Genomic DNA, 25,448 nt, shown 5'->3' on the forward strand with positions numbered 1-25,448 from the left:
GGTGTAATCTATATAGGGTTTAAATGATTCCTTTTCTAATTTTAAATGCAAAATGGTTAATTCATATTTTCAGGCCATAGAATTAGTTTACGCTAATAAAAATTATTTAAGTTAGGCAGGCATTAAAAAATGTAGTGGCCATGCCCTATACATTGTTAAAATTGTTTACTTATAATGATTTTAAAATTAAAGTAGTTGTTTGGGTGGACATATTGCCGTGTAATAAATTTTATTGAATATGTACATTGTTTTATTTTTATTGGCCCACTTTTGTTTACTGTTTTGTAGAATTCTGGGATATTGGTGATGCTTCATTTCTATGTTCATTCTGTTGTGCATATTTTTGGTATGAAGAACGATTGGGCAAACCGTCTAAAGCAAAGAAACCCAAATTTTCAAAATGTTGTATGAATGGGAAGATTGAAATTCCTAAGCTTCTTCGTCCTCCAGAAGTCTTACATGATTTAATGTTCTCTAAAGACTTGAAAAGTGTCCACTTTTTGAAAAATATTCGATCTTATAATTCAATGTTTGCCTTTACTTCGCTGGGTGGTAAAATTGATAATAGCTTAAACATCGGTCATGCGCCTCCCATTTTCCGTTTGCATGGCCAAAATTACCACTTGATTGGCAGTTTGTTGCCGTTAGATGGTTGCTCGCCAAAATTTACCCAATTGTACATCTATGATTGTGACGCCCCGGAATTTCGTTCCTTTCCTTCGGGATAAATCGGATTTATTAGCTTAATTAATTTCGTTAGAAGATGTGTAATCGTACATTTCCTCGTTGTAATTTGACTTTGGAGTAATTTAAGTACTTTCGTTGGAAGAAATAAAGTGCAAGGAAATTTACATTTCAAGGATAAAAGTAAATGCCATACTTTTATTAGATTAGTACTTGGAGGAATTTAAAAACAAGTAGTATATGTTTACATATGTGAGAGTGACAACACACACATCTATTCTACACCCTTTATCCTACAACACTAATTAACAAGTTTGGAAGCTAGCTATTTTGGTGATGGAGCCAAAGGATCTCTAGAGGAGTATCTTCTTTGTTTCTCCCTCACTCTCTTTCTCGATTAGGGAGCAGCCATAAGACTCCAAAGCTCCAGCCATGTAACTGCAAATTAACACAAATATAGGGGTTAAAAGATGACTCACAAATAAAAAGGAAGGGAGACACAAGCTCAAGTAGGAAAGGGGAAGTAGTAGGCAAGGTAGGGCAGCGAGGAGGCTGTCATTTAGAGCATGAAGTCAGCCTATTTTTGTCACATTCTCAACTAGCATTAAAGAGGAACCAAGACAAGAGAGCATAGTAGAATGAGCCTCTACACAAGCCCAATATAGACATGAGCAAGATTCTTGTTTTCCCATCGATCAAGGCTGAGGAAACAGCCAAGAGAGAGACAACCATACATACACCAAAATAGTAAGGATAGCATGAACATCAAGCTCAAAAGTAGTGGAGCTGGCAGCCCCAAAATAGGAGCCTTTGCCTCCAAGTATAAAGCACAAAAGGCCAAGGATAGAGCACTATATAAACAGCCCCAATCTCCTTCTTCTCCCCTCATTCTAACACTATAAGATCACCAAATATTCAAGAGAGCAGCAAGAAGTGGAGGAGGAGCAAGGAGGAGTTTGAGGCAGGACATCGGTCCCATTCGAGAGGATTCATCAAAGTGAGGTAACAACCTCAACACCCAATAACCTTGCATCATATAGAGCTAGCACAGTAGGTAACCAAGAACTTAGAATCATAGCAGCTCTGAATGAAGCTTAGAAACAGAACTCATAACAATAAGACTTATTCCAGTAGCTACATTCTTTCTCAAATTCCTCTCAAATGCAATTAGACTCCACATATCAAGTGATGAATCAACAATAACAGTCTTCCCAAGATCAAAGCTTTAGTAATTCTAAACTAAAAAAGGGGCTAAGGGATTGGGGACTTAGCTTTCGAGTGAGGAGTACTCGGCGGAGCTGCCTGGCGACGGACGGGCAGCAATGAGCTCCAGGAGATCTGGCTGGAGCGGAGGCGCGAGCAGCAGAGCGAGGTGGCTGGTGTCGGCGCCGTCGAGGAAAGATCGAGAGAGGGCCGGAGTCGCTGCCTCCTAGAGAACTCGACAGAGAAGAGCTTAAGAGGAGAGGCAGCTTGGCGAGGATGGAGACAATGGAGCAGCAGCCGGCGAGGCGGCGAGTTACTGAGGCACGGAGTTGAGGCGACGCCTCCTCTCCACTACTGACGTCACCAAGGGGGAAGAGAACTCGCCGGAGGGCGTTCGCCGGAGAAAGAGTGCGCGCAGCACTAGGAGCCCGACGAGTGCTCGGCGGCGGCATTGCCACCACTGGCGCGAAGAGGCGACAGGGAGGGCTCGACGGAAAGGGCAGCGAAGAGGGAGAACTCGATGAAGGAAGGAGTACGTGTTGGGTTTTCTTGTATTCATCTAATGAGCGCAGCGGAAATTGCATACAAGAATAACAGATCTAGATTCATAATCATATTGCAAGTTGAGCATGTAAAACACAACGATATTAAATCTTACTTGTTGTGTAGTTTTCTTCTTCGATTGAATCCTGCAAGTTGAATCCACTACTATCGAGGTCCACGTGCAATCCAATCCGATGCAGGAACTATCCCGGTACAATTGCTCCGTAGAAGAATGCTAGGAATTCTCTCTACAAAGCTTTACGTATTTTCTCTCTAATGTTACGCTATTTCTGTTCTCCCACAATGGAGAATAAATAACCATTATATAGATGAAGAGTCACTAGGGTTTCATGATTGTTGGGCTTATGGACTAATATAATTGTAGCCCAACTATAATTAATTAATCCATATTAATCTAATTCTAGCCCATATCCTTTCAATCTCCCACTTGGACTAGCATTAGATATAATACGCAGTTCCAACTTTGTACCCTTGAGCGGATCAAAATACACTTATAGTGTGACCCTTTAGGCCCTCATTATCGACGACGATCTAATCGAAGTCTGCACAAAACTCCTAGACTGCGTTGGCAGCGTAGCTCGATATATGAAGGACGTTTACGTGAATTCGGTAAACAAGCCTCTACATAAAGTTTATAGTAATATCCTTTCATTCACGAACCACCCGATTGAGCCTAAGATTTGCTATGTGTCATCCAAATAGCTCAATCACTTTATCTCATCTTTATTAAATGACCCATTCGATCATATTCAATTACTTTAATCGAATATATCTTTGCATTGGCCAATGACTTAGTGGTCAAGTAATATAGAGAATTTGAATGTTCTCTTGAAATTCTAATCGAGGAATGAATCTCATTCTTGGCTCAACTACCATTTTCATTTATCTTATGATATACCCAACACAGGTCCGTGTCTCAATCCTCCTTTGGGAGGCAAAGCGTTGGACAAGATTAAAGCACACCACTCGACAAACAAAATGTGTAATGACCTCAGATCCAAGGACTATTACATACTTCATGCACTAATAAACTGTAGACACTTAACAAAACAGTTTAATAGTAGGGTATACCAATACTCTCCAAAGTATACCATGTGTCCATCACGAGTATCTGATATCTCATAGTTGTGAGAACAACTATATTCTCGAAGAATGTGATGCAAACCCCATGCTAACCTATAACATATCATCAATATCCCATTCTTGATGATCATTGGTTAGGGCTATTTTAGAATTATACTATATCATTAATGTCTCACTCCATTAACGACAGTCATAATTCAAGGGAACAGATATTTAGAATAAAGACAAACATTTAAAACAATTATTCTAATAAGAGCACAAAACCCATAGAAAATTAAATTTCATAGAATGTGATCAAGTAATATTGTCTCAACACAAAATGTTTCTAAGACACATAAAACTTTAACTCCCACTGATTCAAAGCCATCTACCAACATGCTTAACACCTAAGCTCTCAAAGTGCTTGTTGTGTTTTGCTATACATAACGGTTTAGTGAAAGGATCAGCTAAATTATCATCAGTGGGTACTCTTTCTAATTTTATGTCGCCTCTTTCAATTATTTCTTTGATCAGATGATATCTTCTAGGAACATGTTTGTTCCTGTTCGTAGCTCTGGGTTCTTTTGCTTGCGCAACAGCACCAGTATTGTCACAGTACAAAGGTATTGCACTACTGGCATTCGGAACGACACCCAGTTCCTTAACGAACTCTAACAAAGCAACAGCTTCTTTGGCAGCTTCAGATGCAGCAATATACTCGGCTTCGGTGGTGGAATCGGCAGTTGTACCTTGTTTGGAACTATTCCAACTCACTGCTCCACCATTGAGGATAAAAACATATCCAGACTGAGACTTATAGTCGTCATGGTCTGTTTGGAAACTAGCATCAGTATACCCAGTAACTGATAACTCTGGTTGTCCACCATAGACTAAGAAATATTCTTTAGTCCTTCTAAGGTACTTAAGAATAGTCTTAACAGTTTTCCAATGTTCCTCACCGGGATTTTGCTGAAATCTGCCTGTCATGCTAAGCGCATAGGCCACATCTGGCCTAGTAGATATCATGGCATACATAATAGACCCTATAGCCGAAGCATATGGGATCCTCTTCATGTTGTCTCTTTCTTTGTCATTAGAAGGACAATCCTTCTTTGACAATACAATGCCATGTCCCATAGGAAGAAAACCTTTCTTAGAATTCTCCATTGAGAAGCGCCTTAACAACTTGTCTATGTAAGTGGATTGTGATAATCCTAACATCCTATTTGGTCTATCTCGATAGATCTTAATTCCAAGGATATAAGAAGCATCACCCAGATCCTTCATCATAAAGGATCTAGACAACCACTCTTTCACGGATTGCATCATGGAACGATCGTTTCCCATAATCAAGATGTCATCAACATATATGATAAGGTATACGACGTTTCCATTTTCACGTTTACTATAAACACATGGATCCTCTTTGCTTCTGACAAAACCAAACGATTTGATTGTTCTGTCAAAACAAATATTCCAACTCCTGGAAGCTTGCTTAAGTCCATAAATGGACTTCTTTAGCTTGCACACTGCATTCGGCCTTTCTTTCGATACAAAACCTTCAGGCTGTGTCATATAGACATCGCCTTCTAATTCTCCATTGAGAAATGCGGTTTTGACATCCATTTGCCAAATATCAAAATTGTAGTATGCAGCAATTGCAAGTAATATCCTAATGGACTTGATCTTAGCAACTGGCGAGAAGGTTTCATCATAGTCAATGCCTTCGCGCTGACTATAACCCTTTGCCACTAACCTAGCCTTGTAGGTTTGTACTTTGCCATCTGCATCTCTCTTCTTTTTGAAGATCCATTTGCAGCCTATAGGGTAAACCCCATCTGGCAAGTCAACTAGTTCCCAGACTAAGTTGAAGTACATCGAGTCCATTTCAGATATCAAGGCTTCAAGCCACTTCTCTCGATCGGTGTCTGACACCGCCTCGGTATAGGTCTTAGGCTCATCATCATCTAAATCAACTTCATCATCTTGGTTCTCAACCATTAGATTCAGTCTCTCAGGTGGACGACGAGTCCTTCTAGGCCTATTGAGTTGGTTTTGCTCTGGTTCAAGCTGTTCATTCTGTATGTGAGAAGGTTCAGGAATATCCCCATGATCTTCTTGAGGTGGAGGTGATGCAACTATTGCATCATCTTGTCTTTGATGCATCTCATTGTCTTGAGGTGGTCCTTCGAGAGTCTCTCTAAGGTCCTCTCTAAGAGTAATTTCCCCTCCCAATAGATCATCAAAAACTCCCACTGAGTTATTGTTCAAACCATTTGACAATACCTCATCCTCAGTGTTATCTTGTGGTTCTTGAATTTCTTCAAGATCTACAATATTGTGACCTTGTTCCTTTAAGACATAATTGTCTTCAAGAAACGTCACATTTCTAGAGATTATCACCTTGTGATCTCCAGGGTAGTAGAATTCATATCCTTTAGTTTCTTTAGGATATCCCACAAAATAACATTTCTCACTTTTAGTTTCCAATTTATCAGTCATCATTTTCTTAACAAAAGCTGGACAACCCCAGGTCCGGATATGGTTAAGACTTGCTTTCTTGCCACACCATAACTCATATGGTGTTTTCTCGACTGATTTAGAGGGAACCCTATTTAGAATGTAAATAGCCGTTAGTAAGGCATGACCCCATAGGAATAAAGGGAGACTGGCGAAGCTCATCATGGATCGAACCATATCTAATAATGTTCGATTTCTCCTTTCAGATACTCCATTCATTTGAGGTGTACCAGGAGGTGTCCAGTCTGACTGGATTCCATGTGACTTCAAGTAATCAAGAAATTCTCGGCTCAAGTATTCCCCTCCTCGATCTGATCGAAGAGTCTTGATACTTTTCCCAAGTTGTTTCTCAACTTCACACTTAAACTCTTTAAATTTCTCGAAGGCCTCGGATTTATGTTTCATAAGATACACATATCCATACCTTGATAAATCATCAGTAAAAGTTATGAAGTACGAATAACCACCTCTTGCTTGAGTTGGAAACGGTCCACACACATCTGTGTGAATTAACTCTAGCAGATCCTTAGCACGTACCCCTTTCCCGGAAAATGGTTTACTTGTCATTTTTCCTTTGAGACAGAATTCACAAGCTCCATATGATTCTAAATCAAATGAAGTGAGATAGTCTAACTTTCTCAATCTTGCTATTCTTTTCTCATTAATATGACCAAGTCTGCAATGCCAAAGATAAGTTGTATTATTCGTATTACATAGCTTAGGTCTTTTGTTTTGCACATTGAGAATATTTCGTTTGTATTCAAGCATATATAATCCATTTTCAAGAGTGGCATTTCCATAAAACAATCCATTAAAAGAAAACGAGCATCTGCTGTTTGCAAAATGGAAGGAAAAACCTTCAATGTCTAACATCGGAATGGAAATAATATTCTTAGAAATAACTGGAACGAAATAACAATTGAACAATTCTAGTCTATGTCCTGAGGGAAGATCCAATCTGTAAGTCCCCACGCATTCGGCAGCAACTCTTGCTCCATTCCCAACACGCAAATCAACTTCCCCAGGCCTCACTTTCCTGCAATCACTTAGACCCTGCACATTATTACAAATGTGTGAGCCACAAGCTGTATCTAATACCCAAGATTGTGAGTTATTCATAGACATATTTATCTCAATGACAAACATACATGAGCTCCCACTTTCTGCACCTTGTGCCTTGAATTTTGGGCAGTCTCTCTTCCAGTGTCCCTTCTCATGACAGAAAAGACACTCATCCTTTGATAACTTCGACTTCTTCTTAGCCCCTCCACTCTTAGGCTTTAGAACAGCATCCTTAGATGCTTTCTTCTTCTGTTGCTGCTTATTCTTCCCTTTGGAAGACTTCGCAGAAGAGCTCACCATGAGCACAGATTTTACCTTAGTAGTGGAAGACTCATAAGTCTTAAGCATGTTGTGCAACTCTGGCAGCCCAACCTTCGTGTTGTTCATGTTGAAATTCACAATGAAATTCTCAAAACTACTAGGAAGAGACTGCAGAATTAGGTTTGTTGAGACATTTGCGGGGAGCACCGTTCCAATCGATGCTAACCTTTCAATCAAACCAATCATTTTCAGCACATGCTCAGAAACCTTGCCTCCATCATGAAGCTTGCACTTGAAGAGATCGCGAAGTATCTCATACTCCATAGTTTGAGCTTGTGAAGCATACAAACTCTCCAAGTGTTTAACCATCTCATATGGAAGCATGTGCTCATGTTGTCTTTGAAGTTCCAAACTCATGGATGACAGCATGATGCACTGAGCATCATTTGCATTTTCAACATGTTTCTCATGAGCAGCTGCGTCAAACGTAGCAAACTCAGAAGATTCCTTACTGGGAACGACACCAATTGGTTTGTCCAAGACATAATCAATTTTGTCATGCCTTAGCACCAAGCGCAAACAACGGAGCCAATCCGTGAAATTTGACCCAGTCAATTTGTGTGTTTCCATCAAACACTTGTAAGTCAAGTTTGACATTTTATCTGAACAGAAAAATACAATGAAAAGTAAATTAGAAAAGCATATAAAGATCACATTCGTATCTCTAATCAAACAAGGGTTTATTTTGTATTGATTAGCTCCCACTAATTTTAACATATATTATGTCCCCCAAACATAAAATACGAATTTATATCAAATATAAATTTTAGTGGTCCAAGATCCAAGTCCATATCATCGCAGCCCCTGCTTTGGCTGATCACTACAATAATATTACAAGGTAGGCCTCTAAGCCAATTGCAACAACTATTTTGCAATTCTTGGTTTATTAATCTAATTAATATGCATCCATAAACTATTTAGGTCGCTTTGGCTTTACTAAACAATTTAAGCAAGTCAACCCCATCACACGATGCCAACTATGCATCTATGAATGAGCCTAGACCTTGTGGATTTAGAGTAAACGCTTTGGCGTAAAACTCGTGGTCGAAAAGGCTAGGAACATCAAACAATTATGATGGACGATGCGTTTATTTCAAAAACAAGACTTATATTTTATGGGGAAAAAGTTTGATACTAGTTGTGTGAATATAATATCCAATATTAAATTTCAAACAATTACTGGGCGCCGCCTACCCAGACATAGTATAACACGGACTACAAATACTGGGCGCCGCCTACCCAGACATAGTATAACACGGACTACATACTGGGCGCCGCCTACCCAGACAATAAAACGGTCTCTAACTACTATAGTTAAAATAAGTAAGCATAAATCAAATAGCATGCTTATCACATAGGATATCAAATAATGATCAACAAATAAAATCAAATTTTATTTTCTAAATAAATGTGGACTTAACAAATTTTATCAATTCTAAATTGATATTCTATATATTTAATAATAATTCAAAATTAATATTAAATGCTCATGTACTATTATCATTTCCAAAGTGATAAACACGGTACAACTTACTAATCAAATTAATAAGTTCATTTATGTAATTGGGATTTTATTACTATTAGTTATAAACTAATAAAAAAAAGATTAAAACTTGCAGCCCAAGGAAATAGGTGCAACATTTAAAATTGGGTCAGAAAACAAAAGGTCATGGCCGAGCCACTTCTGTGTTTTAAGTTATCTTCCACATTATTCCATAACTCCACATTATTCCAAAACTATTTAAATTTTCTTTTCAAACTATTCGAAAAAAAAAAAATTCGGTAATCATTTTGTTTCAAAGTACTGGAATATTTGCATATTCCTTGAAATCCAATCTCAAAACTCGTTATTACACCATGTAGGAATAATGGAACCAATCATTAAAACTTGAAATCAAATTTCAACTGTGAAATAGTATTTCTCATCGTCAGATTTTCATGTTTGAGAATTGAGATGAAATCTAATTCCATCCCCAATTATTGTTTTCAAAACCCAATTGCTAATTCTTGTTTATGAATCGATCCAGCTTTTAAAAGATATCTAATTTCAATTTGTAAATCCAATTACATCTTGCCAGATTCATGTGTCGAAATCTAATTTCAATATTGTTAATCTAAATTGCGAAATCCAATTTCTCGTTCCAATTACAAAACAAAACCACAGTAAATTAGAGTACAAAACCAATTATGAATCGAGCCCCGAGCTCTGATACCACTGTTGGGTTTTCTTGTATTCATCTAATGAGCGCAGCGGAAATTGCATACAAGAATAACAGATCTAGATTCATAATCATATTGCAAGTTGAGCATGTAAAACACAACGATATTAAATCTTACTTGTTGTGTAGTTTTCTTCTTCGATTGAATCCTGCAAGTTGAATCCACTACTATCGAGGTCCACGTGCAATCCAATCCGATGCAGGAACTATCCCGGTACAATTGCTCCGTAGAAGAATGCTAGGAATTCTCTCTACAAAGCTTTACGTATTTTCTCTCTAATGTTACGCTATTTCTGTTCTCCCACAATGGAGAATAAATAACCATTATATAGATGAAGAGTCACTAGGGTTTCATGATTGTTGGGCTTATGGACTAATATAATTGTAGCCCAACTATAATTAATTAATCCATATTAATCTAATTCTAGCCCATATCCTTTCAGTACGCGCCGACGGGACTCCTGAAATCCGTTGAGGCGGGGCGCGGTTTCGCCGAAGAGGAAAGGCGTCGCCTCTGAATTTGATTTATGGATATGGAAGAGGAATTGGGGAAGTTTTGTTGGAAATATAAAGTGTTGAGGAAGAGGATTTACCGAGAAGAGAGTTTAAGTGGAGAAATTATGGAGGGCCACTTTGATTTGATTAGTTGGGCAAAGTATCAGTCTTTATTTGAAAGATTTGGAGAGTAAAGAAATTGTAATTCAGTTGAAAAAGTGGGCCGAGAATTATTTAAGCTTGGATGGACATGAATAATTGTAGATGAACCATAATTTAATCTAGCTTGGGCCTAAATGAATTAAATAGAGTGATGGGATATTACTATTTAATTAGTGGGCCAAGAGATTTATTGTTTGGGCCGAGAATTCTTATTTGTTGGACTTGAGAAACTCTTTGTTGGATGGGATTAATTTAAGGAAATAAGTTGGAGCTCAATTAATTAATTCCCGAAAAAATACAAAGTTTCTGAAGATGGAAAATATTGAGTTGGAGCCGAAGGTCGAGGAATAAATTTCCAAATAATTTATTTAGATTCCGGGAAAATAAAGTAGTAGAGTGGGAGAAGCAAAAGCTGACCGGCGTCGCCCAGCGACGCCATGGGCAGCCTTAGGAAAAATCCTATAAGCCGAGACTGAGATATAGGTGCTATCCAATAGGATGCATGCATTCTTTCTAAAGATAATTAATTCAAGTATTAATTAGCGTGCTACGGTATTAATTAGCGAGTTTTTGAGTTGAGACATAAGCATATCAGGTGGGCTTTCTTTTAATATCCAGCACTATAGTGTGGATATAAAGCAAATACTTTGAAGTTATGAAAAATCATTTTCTCAAAATGAAGCAGTGATTATTTTAAAGTGTTGTCATGCCATAAAATGTTTGTTTTGAGGCCTATCTGTTGGGGTTGTATCCTGCAGGGTTTAGCGATGTCAAACCTAGTTTAACGAATTCGGTTCCCAATAGGACCGCAAATCCTGTTCGGAATAATGTGCACGAGAGTCGTGAGCCATCAGCGGTTGGCTGGCGATGTGTCCGCTGAAGGTGGCCACCTTCACGGTACACGATTCACAGATATGGTAGAAATTTTTGAAAGAACTTAGACTGCAGTCGGACTTTTAGCTCACAAAAGAATTTAGTATGCTCGGGCCTTTTAAGAAAAACCCTTGTGCGATACTGTGGATGGGTGACAACTATATATTGTATGTTTTGTTTTCGGCATGTGTCCACTGAGTACTCCTGTACTCAGCCTTGCATGTATTTATAAATGTGCAAGTTGAACGTCAAGAGTATGGAGAAATGATCGGAGTCGATGCTACTAAATAATCCAGTGGATCTTTTTCACGATTCGTGTCTTCATACACGAAGTCGTCTAGTATGGACTTATTCCGCTGCTCTTTTATGAAGTGAGACATCCTAGAATCGCACCATCGAACTCTGATTTATTGATGTAATATTTATTCTAGTTCTAATACCATGTAATGGTACATTTGGCTTCTATTCTATGATACGATCGACTTGGCCTTTGGGCATGTTCACAAGTTCTTTCCCATTTTCTTTCCCATTTCTTTAATCCCTCTCATTAGTCGCGGTTCACCCGCTTTCGCTATCCTTAGCAAAGTGCGGTCGTGACAATGATACAGAAAATGAATTGACTCATAGATTGATGTCCGTGAGGTATGTGCTTTATATTCTCAACTTTTATGTTATGAAGTAATTTTTTTTTTAACTATATTTTTATGAACTAAAATTTTTATGAACTAAATTTTTTTATGAACTATATTCGAAAAACTTGCTGGAGTAAATAATGAACTATATTCACTATATAATGAACTAAATGGATGTATGTTATGAAGTAATTTTTCGCATTCATTATATATTGAATTTACTTCAACTAATATAATGAAAGATAATTATGTCATAATACATTATGAAGTAATAAACTAATAAAATGAAGTAATAAACTAATGAAATGAAGTAGTAAACTAATGAAATGAAGTAATAACATAACTTAATGAAGTAATAAACTAACGGAATGAAATACTAAACTAATAGAATGAAGTAATAACATGACTGAATGAAATGATAAACTAACGGAATGAAGTAATAACCCTAAACCCAACTGAAAGATAATTATGTCATAACACATTATGAAGTAATAAACTAATGGAATGAAGTAATAAACTAACGGAATGAAGTAATAAACTAACATAATGAAGTAATAGCATGAATAAATGAAGTAATAAACTAACGGAATGAAGTAATAGCACGACTAAATGAAGTAATAAGCTCATAACAATAACATGACTGAATGAAGTATAAACTAACGGAATAAAGTAATAACATGACTGAATGAAGTAATAAACTAACGGAATAAAGTAATAACCCTAAACCCAACTGAAAGATAATTATGTCATAACACATTATGAAGTAATAAACTAATGGAATGAAGTAATAGCATGACTGAATGAAGTAATAAACTAACATAATGAAGTAATAAACTAACGGAATGAAGTAATAGCACGACTGAATGAAGTAATAAGTTCATAGCATACATTCATTTAGTTCATTATGTAGTGAATATAGTTCATTATTTACTCCAGCAAGTTTTTATCGAATAAAAAAAAATTTTAAAAAAAATTTAAAATTTTTTTTAAAAAAAAATTAAAAAAATCTAAAAAAAACGTTTTATTTAATAAAATATTAAATTAATTGTAAATTAATCATAACCATAAGATTAAGAAAAATGAGTGGCCCTAATTTGGTCTCTAGTTCGGTCTTTAAGGGTGGATTTGTGGTTAATATGCAGCCCAAATCTTGGCCCTAGGATTAGATGATCTAATGGTCAATAATTAACCCAAAACACGGAAGGTCATACTTAAGTAGTTTTAGGTCATATTATAAACTAACTATGACCTAAAAATGTCTTACGTATGACCGTGTTCTACGTTTCTGTATTTAAATTTGGTCTTCATAGATCAAAATATATATATATATATATATATATATAGGGATGTATTCAAATCCTTTTCATATCTTTTGTCCTTTTTCCTTCTTAATCCTAGCCCCACGATTTTGTCATCTGACGGTTAGATTAATGCCACGTGTCATTTAATAATGCACATTTTCATTCTAATAATGCACAGCGGCTAATAATGCAACATTATAGACTAATAATGCACATTTTCATTCTAATAATGCACAACGGCTAATAATGCAACATTATAGACTAATAATGCATTGATCACAACCATCCAATTCAAGGATCCAAGGGCTGAGATTAAGAAGGAAATAGGACACTTAGGGTGCAAAGGAGCCTAACGCACCCCTATATATATATATATATATTATATATATAGGGGAGTGTTATATTGCTAACTCAATGCTTAATTGCTAACTACAACTCAATAATAGTCATTAAATGTTCAAATTAAAGGCCTAGATCATTAACCACAAAATGTCAATACGATCAACAAAAAACGTCAATAAGGCTATATGATTAATTCCAATAAAAATCAATAGGGGTTTTAATGTCAAGTTAGTTATAATTAACTTTTAAAAGAAATTCCAAAACTTTAAATTTATATAACATATATCAAATTAAAGATAATTTTATAAGGATTCCAACGATATACTACATGCATATGTTCCGACGTCAAAATTTGAAAAAAAAAATCTAGAATTTTCGTATTTTTCGTACATAGACTAATGTCAATACAGCTAAGATAATATGTCAATATAAAGCATATACAATGTCAATCCTAAATTTGTATTGACATTCTCAAAGCATTGTGTTAATATTTTCGGAACACTATATTGACATTTTCATCCAAAACCCTAATTTAGCGTTTTTTTTAATTTTTTTCGATTTAATTAATAAAAACGAAAATTACACGTGGCAAATTGTAGACCACACGTTTTTTAAAATCATGTGGCCTTAAATTAGTTGTAGTTAGCAATTAAATGATGAGTTAGCAATTGATCACTCCGAGTGTTTTGGTGATGAAGATTTGGGCTAATGAAATAAGATTTTTTTTTTCGTTGTAGATTTTATTTCAAACTTGTGTACTGTCAGCACATGATAAACTCAACATATAGTTTGATGCATTTTGAGGTTAAAATATATGGGTCATGTGTAGTTTTGTAGTTATATAAGTGTGATATAACTTAATGCTTGTTTAATTGGTTGTTTTATTGTTTTGTTGAGTTTTGAAGGAAATAAAAGGGTCCAAAAAATTTGAACCACTCTTTTAAGACTACTAGTTACTATATCTTCGAAAAAATTTCGCGTGGACATATTACATGCATAAGTCAATGTTTTGCATAGAAAGTTATGACAATTTTACGAAAACTTCTAAATGCAGTCGAGGCTGGTGCACGGACCATGCGTAGGAGCAAGCCAAGCGCACGCGAGGCGTTCATCAACAAGGGCAATGCTATTTTGAGCCTGTAATCATCAGTGATTTCATACTGACAAAGAATACCAATGTTGTTTGCTCTTATTCAACATTAATTTGGTAACTTCTTTTCTTATTATACTGATTAATTTCATTCTCAGAATCTAATAAACAAAGATATTTTTTGCAAATGACCATCATCAATTATTTGCAAACTATGTCAAACTTAAATGTCATTTTGTGTAACAATACCAACATAGAAATGATATATCTAACCCAATCAATCCATTTTAAGTATATGTGATATTGTCCGGATTGGTTGGTCTATCATTGAAGTGTATCATTCACGTTCCAGATACACTTCGATGACTAGGACCATATCCAATCCTCGTTAAATCTAGTAACTTGGTCTAATTAACAAGAAACGGCATTATTAGTGGGTCGTTGAGTCGCCCGTCGCAAACAAGTAATAGTGGGAGTAGTAGCTGTTTGGATTTCTCCAAAAGCCTCCCAGCAAAAGGGATCGTCATTCTTGGCATTGGACGACGGATGAAGGTCTACAGTCGATACAGTTATCCCTGAGCACGGAGTCGACTCGCTGCATGCGAATCTAATAGGATTAGTAACATAGCTTCCCTTTATAGATCGATACGTTACGCTAGAAATAGCCACGTTTGAAGTCTTGTTTCCACATTTGTGTCCGTCACAATAGTATTGGTCTATAAGGATTGGATTCTCCACTTCGGACACTTGTATATTCGAAAACATTACTCCTTGCACTGACCCCGATCCACCCTATAAGGTGAACAATGTAATCTCATTACATTTACATGAGATCAAATTCAGAGTGTTTACTTTAAATTATAGACTAACTAGTAGTACATTAAATATGACATAAATACTGCTGGTGAATTATACTCCATGGTCCGCGATATAATGTGTCATATTGTCATTTTGATACGGCAACAATTAAAAGTTATTTTATCTTGAAATTCAATATATAGTATTGATACAAAATATGGGATCCAAATTTCACTCACTTCTTCACCCACTTAACTTCACATTCTTAAATCGCACGAGTAAAAAACAAAACATTACATCGCGAACAGAGAGAGTACCTGCCAAGTCTTGATTCTGACGCCATTCATGGTGTTCTTAATTGTGGAATCGCGAACCGTGATATTCGAAACACAAGCTTTAGTCCCATCTTTGCCCAATCCTCCTATGCTTATGCCGTGACCTGGCCCACAGTTCACATTGTGTACGTATACACCATTGCATCCTGTTTGTATTGAAATGCAATCATCTCCTACATAAATTTATATGTGTGATTTAGTGATTAACAATTTATCCTACATCACACAAATGTATTAAGATAATAAGTTTATTTATGTTTATTTTGTATGTATATAGTAGTGTTACCACAAGCAAGATTGGTTGTGTGAATAACCACATCTTGGGAGTTTTGGAGATGAATCCCATCAGTATTTGGGCTATTGCCAGGGGACGAAATGCTAATGCCAAATACTTGAACCCCAATGCAGTTATCGAATTTCAAATGTGTCTGTGGACTGTTTTGGATCGTTATGCCTGTAACTGTTACGTCTGTGCTTCCGTAAAATCTAAGCGCCTGGAAGGCAAAAATATGGAGTGACATTAGTCATTCATTCTTGCCATTCTCGAGATTTCATTTGGTTTAGCATTTATTTATCTTATAACTACACATGAAAATGTGCGATTATGTGATCATCTTTTAATAATTGATATTTTGTAATTTATTTTATTTTACTTTTTGAATCTTTCGTCTAAAAAATTTTGTTTTAGCTTCGGCAAACTATTTTCCTGCTTTTGCTTTTTTGTATATGATGAATTTAGTTTTGAATAGTACTAACACTATATATTTTCCTCTATGCTATGCACATACTCACCGTTGGTTTGGTGCTAGGCATTCCTCCTTTGTCCTCGCCTTCTAACTGTCAATAGAATTGGTTTTAATATTTGAAATATGACATATACACATTAAATTTATAGAGATTGGATTCATGCAAATCCAAAAAGGACTATTAATTACCAGGTCTGAATCATCATCTTGAGTTTGATATGCCGTCGTTTTATCGTTCCACCAGACCGATCCTCGACCGTCGATTACACCTTGACCTCTGATCGCTATTCCTTTCAACTTGGAGAAATCCAGCCACTGTAACAAACCCTTCCCCCATGCTCCTGAGTTTGTTGGTGCGATTATTTTTCCATCTAACTGATTTTTACGAAAAAGAGTTCTATCACGTCAACATCTCAAAAATTTGCACCTAGTCGAGCACTTGAGTGCGCTCTGAATAAGTCGATTTTACTATTAACGAGACATTTGCATGCAAACTGGGGCAGACGCAAAAAAAAATATTGATAGGAACTAATGTCTTAAAAATATTTGATAATAATATTTTTTAGGTGATTTAAATCATTGATAGGGACTTGTAAGGATTTACCTGGAACACGATGTTAGACTGACAATTTGGCCCTGAAAAAGCAACGGGCTTTACGAGAAACACGGATCCTGAAGGAATCAGGACTGTTGATCCTTGTACCTTGCATGCGTCGGCCCACGCTTCTTCGAATGCCTGTCGGGGTTCTATACAATGAATATCGCCTTTTCGTATGCTACAAACTCGTTTTAAAAAAGAAACTATAAATTGCATAACATAGTGAATTCTAAGAAAATGTAACAAATTAAATCAAGATGACTATTCCGCCCTCATGAATTTTGGATGATATCATCGGTAGATCCTCACAATTTAAGGACTGATACTAATTCCATTTCTTTAAAATGAATTTTGTTTTATATAATTCCAATTACATACATTACATTAAATTAGGACATTTTGCACGATACATGCTTAAAACTTACATTTGTGTCATCAGCAACGCCGTCACCTTTCGCGCCGTAACTTAGTACACTGAAGGTGCTGGATTTTGTAACGCTAGAAGTGTAGTTACCATCCAACACCTCTCCCTCGCTCCCATTATCCTTGGAGGCGAGCGGGGGCGGACTGGCTTTGCTACCGCCTTTTCCTTGCTTTCTATGCTTGTGACTTTTGGCATCAATGTAGATCGAGTTTTCTGACAAAAGCAAGATGAGAATGAGAAAGGTAAGATGCCTCATTCTTAAAATTAATGTTGTGCGCTTTGTCTTTATGTTTGTATGAGAAAGTGAGATATTGGTTGTTGTGTTAGGTAGTTGAGATCGGTATTTTATAGTTGATGAAAATTGATATAAAAATAAAATAGACTTAACTATGTAGCTCGTGAGCTAAATAATGCTAATTTGTTGGTTTGTTATTAAAATAGATCATTAATCTAGAATGTATTATTAGGAATTTAGGATGGAAAGACTAAGAGAGTTTATTAATTGCGAGAAGAAGTAGACTTTTTTTAAAAATTTTGCGTGAACACCGCTGCACCATTCCAACAAGAGATTCCAATCGAAGACCTTTCAATTTTTATCCATATACTAGCAATACTACTAGTAGAAAATTGTTTAGACAATAAAAAAATCACTAAATATATCTACCTTATGATTGCAAGAAAATGGTGATGATCGATTGATTAATTATTCAACGCCACGATATATGATTGTAGTTTGCTTCGAAAACTGAAATTTATTTATTTATTTGTTATTATTGTTATATTTTATATTTTATTTCTTTTGCTTGGGGAATGGAGTTTTAAATATGGAGTAAATCACAACGATGAGATGATTAATTAAATCAATCAAAATTTTCCATCCAGCATGACGAGACGTGGTAAACTGTAAACAGGTAAAGTTTTACCTCACTTGCCTGACATATTTTTTTATTTATCAATTACTTAAAATTTAAGATAACATTAACTATCGACTTATATAGGATTGCAATCACAAAAGCAATAATTATTACTACGATCAAGTTATAAATTAATTAACAAAACTAAGTGAAGATATCACCAGTCGTATTTGCTGGAATTTGTTTTTCATGTGTTTGAATAATGGACACATGGATGCACCACACTTATTATAGGCATGACACATAGAGAATAATAATGAGTTTTTTAATTAACGAGTAAAATCCCAATATCGTGCAAATATTATTTGTTTTATTCCGCCAGCAATGCTTGACAATGATCAAAGATTTGAGATAATTGTTGCACATGATGCTGGATTTTCATATTTATATTTTTCCAACATTTTCCGTTGATAAGACTTGAGAGGATTTCATGCATGAATGTATATTGTTTAGCATGTTAATTATAAACTATTGTTAGAAAATCACTACAAGAAAAAGAATGGCTAGGGACGCATTTTTATTCAATTAGAGACGCTTTTTTATGTTGCTAAATATATCACCGACGCTTCAAAAAGCGTCCTTACTGGTGGCGTGCCAAATACAATTAAGGACGCTTTTAAATAGCGTCGGTGAATTATTTTTTAGGACAAATTATTTTTTAGGACGCTTTTAACATGCGTCTCAAATACATTTAAGACACTTTTAAATAGCGTCTCCGAATACATTTGGGACACTTTTAAATAGCGTCTCCAAATATATTTGGGACGCTTTCAAATTGCGTCTCCAAATTTATTAGGGACGCTTTTAAATAGCGTCACCAAATATATATTAAGGACGCTTGTAAATTGCATCTTCAAATTTATTAGGGACGTTTTTAAATAGCGTCTCAAAATATATTTAGGACGCTTTTAAATAGCTTTCCTAATATACTGGGACTCTTTTATAATTTGCTACACATCCATATAGCTTTCCCTAATACAGCATCTTATATACATATAAATACTAGGAAAAGCTATGTTTATGGATTAAATCCAAGTGAGGTCAAGCTAAAATTGCAAATATAAGAATTTTTATACCAAATCAAAATATACACAATATCGATTTGCAATATATTAAAACAAATGTGATAAGATTATGGCATGAAATTACAACACATGATATTCTTGGCAGTGGCTGAAACAAAGCAATATGATAAAGGAATAACAGTGAAAAAGCTCACGAGTTGTAATTGTCCAAACCTAAATCCCTAAGAGCATCAGTGGCAGCAGCTTTGAAGTTCTTGTGGGTTTGCTTCGCCCTTCGGATTAGTTGCTCAATGCCATTATAACAGAGAATTTTTCTGCGCATCATAGTGCCAACATCTGAGATAAATTCATTGTAATCATCGCAGTAGTCTATCAAAGTCGTAACCTATTTACCTGTTTTTTTGCATTTCGAAGGGCATGGTTCCTGATCATAAAACAGGAGCGCCTCTGCAGGTGATACGACTGAGGAAACTTTTTCATAGTGTGAATACCGATGTCCCCTGCTCCAGATTTAACTAGCTCCGCCATGAATTTGAGATCCTCTGTATAGCTCTGCATTATCCATCCGCAGATTATAATCAAGTATCCCTACTGTTAATTTCCTTCGAGTTACTTATCAAGCAAGAACAATACACGCTATATCAAAAATTAGTGCAAATTATGGATATCTGCTCACCTTGTTCACTAATAGCCCCAACTTTGAGATGTCAAAGTTGTATTTCGAGAGCAATCTATTAATCAGAGTTATGCCATGCAGATAGGAAGTTGATTTCTTAATCATTTGGCTCTTTGTGGATCCATTTGTGGTTGTGATCAGCCGCCACTTTCCCAATCAAACTGATAATTAATTAATTAATTAATTAATTAATTAATTAACTGATTAATGAAATAAGTAGGTAGTAAGTAGTCACTTCTCTACATACAAACATACATACCCTTCACCATAATTGTAGATTTCATGTGACTTTTTGAAGAAGAGGTCAGGCTGCAGCCCACATTCCTTCACCTCACCTACAGAAGTTGCAAAATTGCAAAAACCATCTTCCCAAACCAGTATCCTGATTCAACTAAATCCACACCAATACTACTTACTACTAATTTCACATAATTAAATATGGACTTTTATTATTAGTAACCTAAAGCTTACCAGTTCTTCCTCACACCTCTTGACCTGTCATACACCCCTCCTTGCCCATCCCACCTGTCATAAAAAACCATCAAATGAATATAAATATAGAATAATTTATGTAGGTAGAGAGTATGTATGTAAACACTGACTTAGGAGGAGGATAGTTTCTAGGAAGAATCCTCCAAATAACACTGGCTGTGCAGAGTAATATTCAAATCGAGAGAAATGATACATCTAGCAATCAGAGAAATGACACATCATACTAACACATCATAGAGGTCAATAGTGCACTACAACAAAGCTCCAAAAATAGATAGCAATAATCCAGATAAGGCTTGAAGGCTAACCGTTATCAAGATTTCCAATAATGGTATCTTCCCCAAATCTAGCCTTCTTCCATAGAGGACCGGCTTAAAGTAAAATCCCATGACCATGTTGTGCAACCTTGGGATGCTCTGACATAAATTTCATTAAAAAAACAATTAGAACTGCAAACAAAAACAAACACCTATCAGACATGATCTGCAAAACATTATTAACTTTGACTCTTACTAGATATTCTAGAAACTTCTTCATCTTCAAGGATTGCAGTAAACCCATTGATGTGTTTAGTGTATGAGAATTTGTATCTTTGGCCTTATCAGAGCTACATGGAACCAATAATAAATATTAGATTTTTACTACAAAAGATACCATAAATCTTGATTTCTGCATACCTGCCCAAAAATGATCCAAGAAACTGATAACAAGACTTTGAGACAGCATCATAATCATAAGATGACTCGTGTTTTCATTTTCTTTTCCCTGAAATAGTTCATCAGATGTATGTATCGAAAAAACAGATGTGAAAAATGGCAGAAATCTGACCTGAAATTCTCAGCAAGAAGACATGCATTGGTATTTGAATCATCTCCTCATATGACAACAAGTCCGTCCAAATCAAGCTTATTCACAGTCTCCTCAGCCTTTTTGAACTGACAAGTATACAATACACATGTTTGTTTAAGCAAAAAACTCGTACGAAGCAACAGAAATTCGAATGATGGAATAACTATGAACTACTTGTTCAGGGGTCTCTATCTTGTCCCTCCTACTGCAGATCATATCAAAGCCACCCTGTTAACAAAAGAAAGTAAAAGCATGAATAGTTGGAAACCAAGATGTTCACTAGAAGAACACAATTATCTCTAAGAAATACTACTCTGTATAAAATGAAAATCCATGAACCTTCTCTTTACACAATAATTTCTCAAATAATATCTAGATTATAATAAGGATTAGTGTATTCTCACCACCAGAATAAACAGTTAATATAAATTCTCCGAGAAACTCATCAAATAATGCCCTAAACAGTTTAACTAAAATGCTGAAAACAAACACCTAGCTGTGTATCTTGACCAGACAAAAACCATAATATTAGGCCAATTTAAATCCTCTTCGCAACTCTCCAACATTCAACTTAATGATAGGCCCTGTTTTGTTTCTACACTCTACAAAAAAATAACACAAAACTGTTGAAAGAAAACCTCAGTCGGGTTCATATTATCCTATTAAGTGTAAATCAAATTAGAAACTAGAGGATATCCTTATTAGAACATTTGAGAAAATTCTGTTGACACAAACTAGGGGAAAATGAGAAATAGTTTAAAGACTAAGAAGGATTAAATCAGTATGAAATCACTGCTACTTAAACGCTAAGATCTCTGCATTAACCATTTTTCCTATCAGAATTCTCGCACCAAAATTTACAAATCTGAAAGTAATTGTCTTAGAAATGCCTCTAAGTTTCAATTGAATTTAGAGTGGACTAAGACACTTGACACTTAAACAGGAATGACAACTAAAATTTCGGTGAAGGCTCAACTGTAGAATACAACAAAATCCTATTACGAAGGCACCAAAAATTGGCTGGTAAAATTGGGGAAATTAACTGAAATTGAACTCACATGCATTGATGAAAAAGAAATTACCTTAAATAACAGTATCTTTCCCTATTTGAAAATAGAAAGGCTTATGACCTTCATCCTTGGTGCTGTTTTCTCAAATCCAACAAATACGCAAAATTAGGAACATCAATCAAGGAAACGAGAGAGAGAGAGAGAGAGAGAGAGAGAGAGGAGAGCAGAAAAAAGTACCTCCATAACTTTTGGGCGAGATCTCAGTTTCTGCCGAAACCAGTGCAATGAGCGATAGCAGCAGCTTGGCCAGTCGTGGTCGTTGCCTTGCTTGATTAACTCCTTAGCAATTCCCGTAGCTCAAATCTAACCTCAATCGAGCACTTCAATCGAGCACTGTAGAGGGCGAAGAGTTTCAGTAGAAATTGAAGAACTTCTAAGAATTGATCCCGAAATTTGATAAGAATTCCCTCAGGTTTCGGAATGTGCTTGAATCTAGGGTTTTGGGGCGGCGAATTCGACTCGACGGTTGGCGCGGTGATCGTGCCGGCGAGTTTGGTGGTGATGGTGATTTGGGGCAAATTGAACAAAAATGTGACGCATTTTGGATTGGGCTGGAGGCCCATATATGGATACTTATAATTATAAAGGTAATTATGCGTATCAAATTCAGGACGCATTTTTAAGTGTCCTAAATATGGACCCTTTTACAAAATTTACCAACGCAAACTAGCGTCTTGAACTTTATGTCCTTAAACGATGCATTTATTGTAGTGAATGAAATGTATAACCATTTAGTTATATTGTCTTCCATAAGTTGTTAAGAACTGTATTTGTATACTTGTCACGTAGTGTATGAGAATGGAGTTTAAGGTGTGCTACCATTTTTATTTTTTGGAATGCAACCTCTATATTTATTATGCCCTTCTAAAATTAATTAGAAATTAAACAATTTACATTAGTCCCCCAAAATTTCCACATGACAGAAATTTAAATTCTAAATGGAGAACAATTTCCGCCCTAAAAAAGGGTAAAAGTCAAATAATTATTCCTTAATTACCTTTTCGAATTTCTTTCCAATGATAGGAACCGAGTTGAGTTTACTTTATGCTAAGTTTAAGCAGTCCGGTTTCTATGTATATCACTCCCAATATACAAGTTTTTATTTAGATTTTAATATTAATATATATTTAACATGAATAATTAAAATTAAAAAAATCCATATCTATAAGCATTATTCTTAAACAGACTATCAAAAAATTAAGAAAAATATTCAACTCACTCTGCATTTTTTATGATTTGAAAATTTCTACTAACATGGACGGGGAAAAAAGCCAGTAAATACGGCACTTGACCTGGTGGTGCTGCTGTTGACTATAAAGTGTGAAAGAGAGAAAAAAAAAATTGTAAGACAATAGCAGTTTCTTATTCTTCATGTGAGATGTGAAAATTACGGTTAAAAATTGTGTGGCTGTCGTTTTCTTTGATTTCTATGACGATGACCGTTATTAGTTATTTCATCGTCCAGAAATCATGCAGTGGCTTTTGGGATTACCATTTTTTTACAGAATAATTTATGATATACGGAGAATATTAGTGTTAAATAGAATTTATGGGGTATGTTATATTGATAAATCCTTCTTAAATTGTTAGCTACAACTAAATGATAGAGACATTAGATCATTAAATCAAGATACAAGATCATCCATCCATGAATATCAATACGAGGCATACAAAATTTTGATTAGGAGTATTAATGTTAAGTAACAAAAAGTTAGTTATAACCAACTTTTAAAAAATATCCCAAAATTTTTAATGATTATAGCTATCTCAGTTTATATTATTTTTACACAAAATATGTCAAATTAAAGATAATTTTTAAGGATTCTAACGAGAACTCACTTGCATATGTTCCCGATGTCAAAATTTGAAATTTTTTTTTTTTTTGAATTTTCATAATTTTTACGTAACAGTTTAATGCAATGTAACAGTTTAATGCAAATGTATGTATCAAAATATGTCAATATAATGTATATACAATGTCATTGCAAAATCATGTTGACATATTCAAGAAATCACGTTGATTTTTTATATACTATATTGACATTTTATCCAAAACTCTAAATTTGGTCATTCTTCATTTATATTTAAGTAATAAAAAAAGAAAATTACACATGATAATTTATAGACTACTAGGTCTCTAGAAATCCTATAGACTTAAATTAGGCATTGATTACATCCATAATGTATAAAGTGCTCCTATTATGGAGTATATTTTTGTTTATCATTAAGCTTTGAATAAATCAATGATTCATCAAATACCGAAATTATCAATGGCCCAAACCACGAAAGGCCCGACATATCAACTCATTGGGCTTTCTGTTCCATTATTTTTAGCCCATTTATCCCTACATTCTGAAAGATAATTCTATATAGCCATAATGTTATTCAGTACTCCCCCGTTCCGCTTAAGATGACACATTTTACTTTTTAGTTTATCTCAATTAAAATGACACATTTCCTTTTTTGGTAGCGATCTCTCCAATTAATACACACAACCATTTTTTCTCACTCCTATTAAAATATCCATATTTCTTTATCTCTCTACTTTAATACTTACACTCACATTCTCTCTCTCCAATTAAACATTTTAACCAATAACTCCTAAAATCTCGTGTCGGCTAAGCAATGCGTCATCTTAGTCGAAACAGAGGGAGCATTTTATTTAGAATATTAATAAAAATATTATATTGTCCCTATAGCCATCAAATTAAATTAATTGAAAAACGTAAAGTTTAACACTACTAGTATCACGTCAGTGTTATGCACAGATTAATATATTTTTAACACATTAATTTTCAATTTTAAATTAATTAAATAAAATTAGAATCAATTTTAGTTATATGAGAATAAAAAATCTATACAAATCAACTTTGAAGCATAATAAATTTGAAACAAATCATATAACATAATGTTTAAACATTAAATCATGGAGTAGGAAGATAAGAATCTACCACAATAAAAAATTAAACACAATTAATAATTACTCATCAA

At 35.1% G+C, this 25,448-nt stretch overlaps 1 protein-coding gene, 1 long non-coding RNA gene and 1 pseudogene across 8 annotated transcripts; all 3 read right to left on the minus strand.

The window, feature by feature from the left end:
* Positions 1-3,891: 3,891 nt before the first annotated feature.
* LOC125206883 (secreted RxLR effector protein 161 pseudogene) lies at positions 3,892-4,590 on the minus strand (annotated as a pseudogene).
* A 10,243-nt stretch (positions 4,591-14,833) lies between these two features.
* Positions 14,834-17,687, minus strand: LOC125206882 (polygalacturonase At1g48100-like). Its single transcript, XM_048106097.2, has 7 exons — positions 17,433-17,687; positions 17,014-17,145; positions 16,599-16,784; positions 16,456-16,500; positions 15,950-16,157; positions 15,646-15,836; positions 14,834-15,322 (listed from the first exon to the last, which is right to left on the minus strand). Exons 1-7 carry the CDS (start codon positions 17,685-17,687, stop codon positions 14,942-14,944), a joined length of 1,398 nt encoding a protein of 465 aa, XP_047962054.2. The 3' UTR covers positions 14,834-14,941.
* Positions 17,688-19,431: 1,744 nt separating this feature from the next.
* Positions 19,432-23,032, minus strand: LOC125204382 (uncharacterized). 7 transcript variants are annotated; one of them, XR_007173557.2, is made up of 13 exons: positions 22,635-23,032; positions 22,470-22,531; positions 21,562-21,615; positions 21,367-21,473; positions 21,216-21,303; positions 21,052-21,145; positions 20,847-20,954; positions 20,649-20,733; positions 20,518-20,571; positions 20,306-20,381; positions 20,047-20,207; positions 19,764-19,922; positions 19,432-19,684 (listed from the first exon to the last, which is right to left on the minus strand). It is a non-coding gene; the product is annotated as an uncharacterized LOC125204382 (long non-coding RNA). The 7 variants fall into 7 exon arrangements; XR_007173554.2 differs by having other exon boundaries at positions 20,306-20,428; XR_007173552.2 differs by having other exon boundaries at positions 20,306-20,437; positions 22,635-23,029.
* Between the last annotated feature and the right edge of the window lie 2,416 nt (positions 23,033-25,448).

Source organism: Salvia hispanica, chromosome 6, assembly GCF_029641045.1.
Source record: "Salvia hispanica isolate PSC_SH4W2 chromosome 6, Shi_PSC_v1, whole genome shotgun sequence".
Taxonomy (NCBI): domain Eukaryota; kingdom Viridiplantae; phylum Streptophyta; class Magnoliopsida; order Lamiales; family Lamiaceae; genus Salvia; species Salvia hispanica.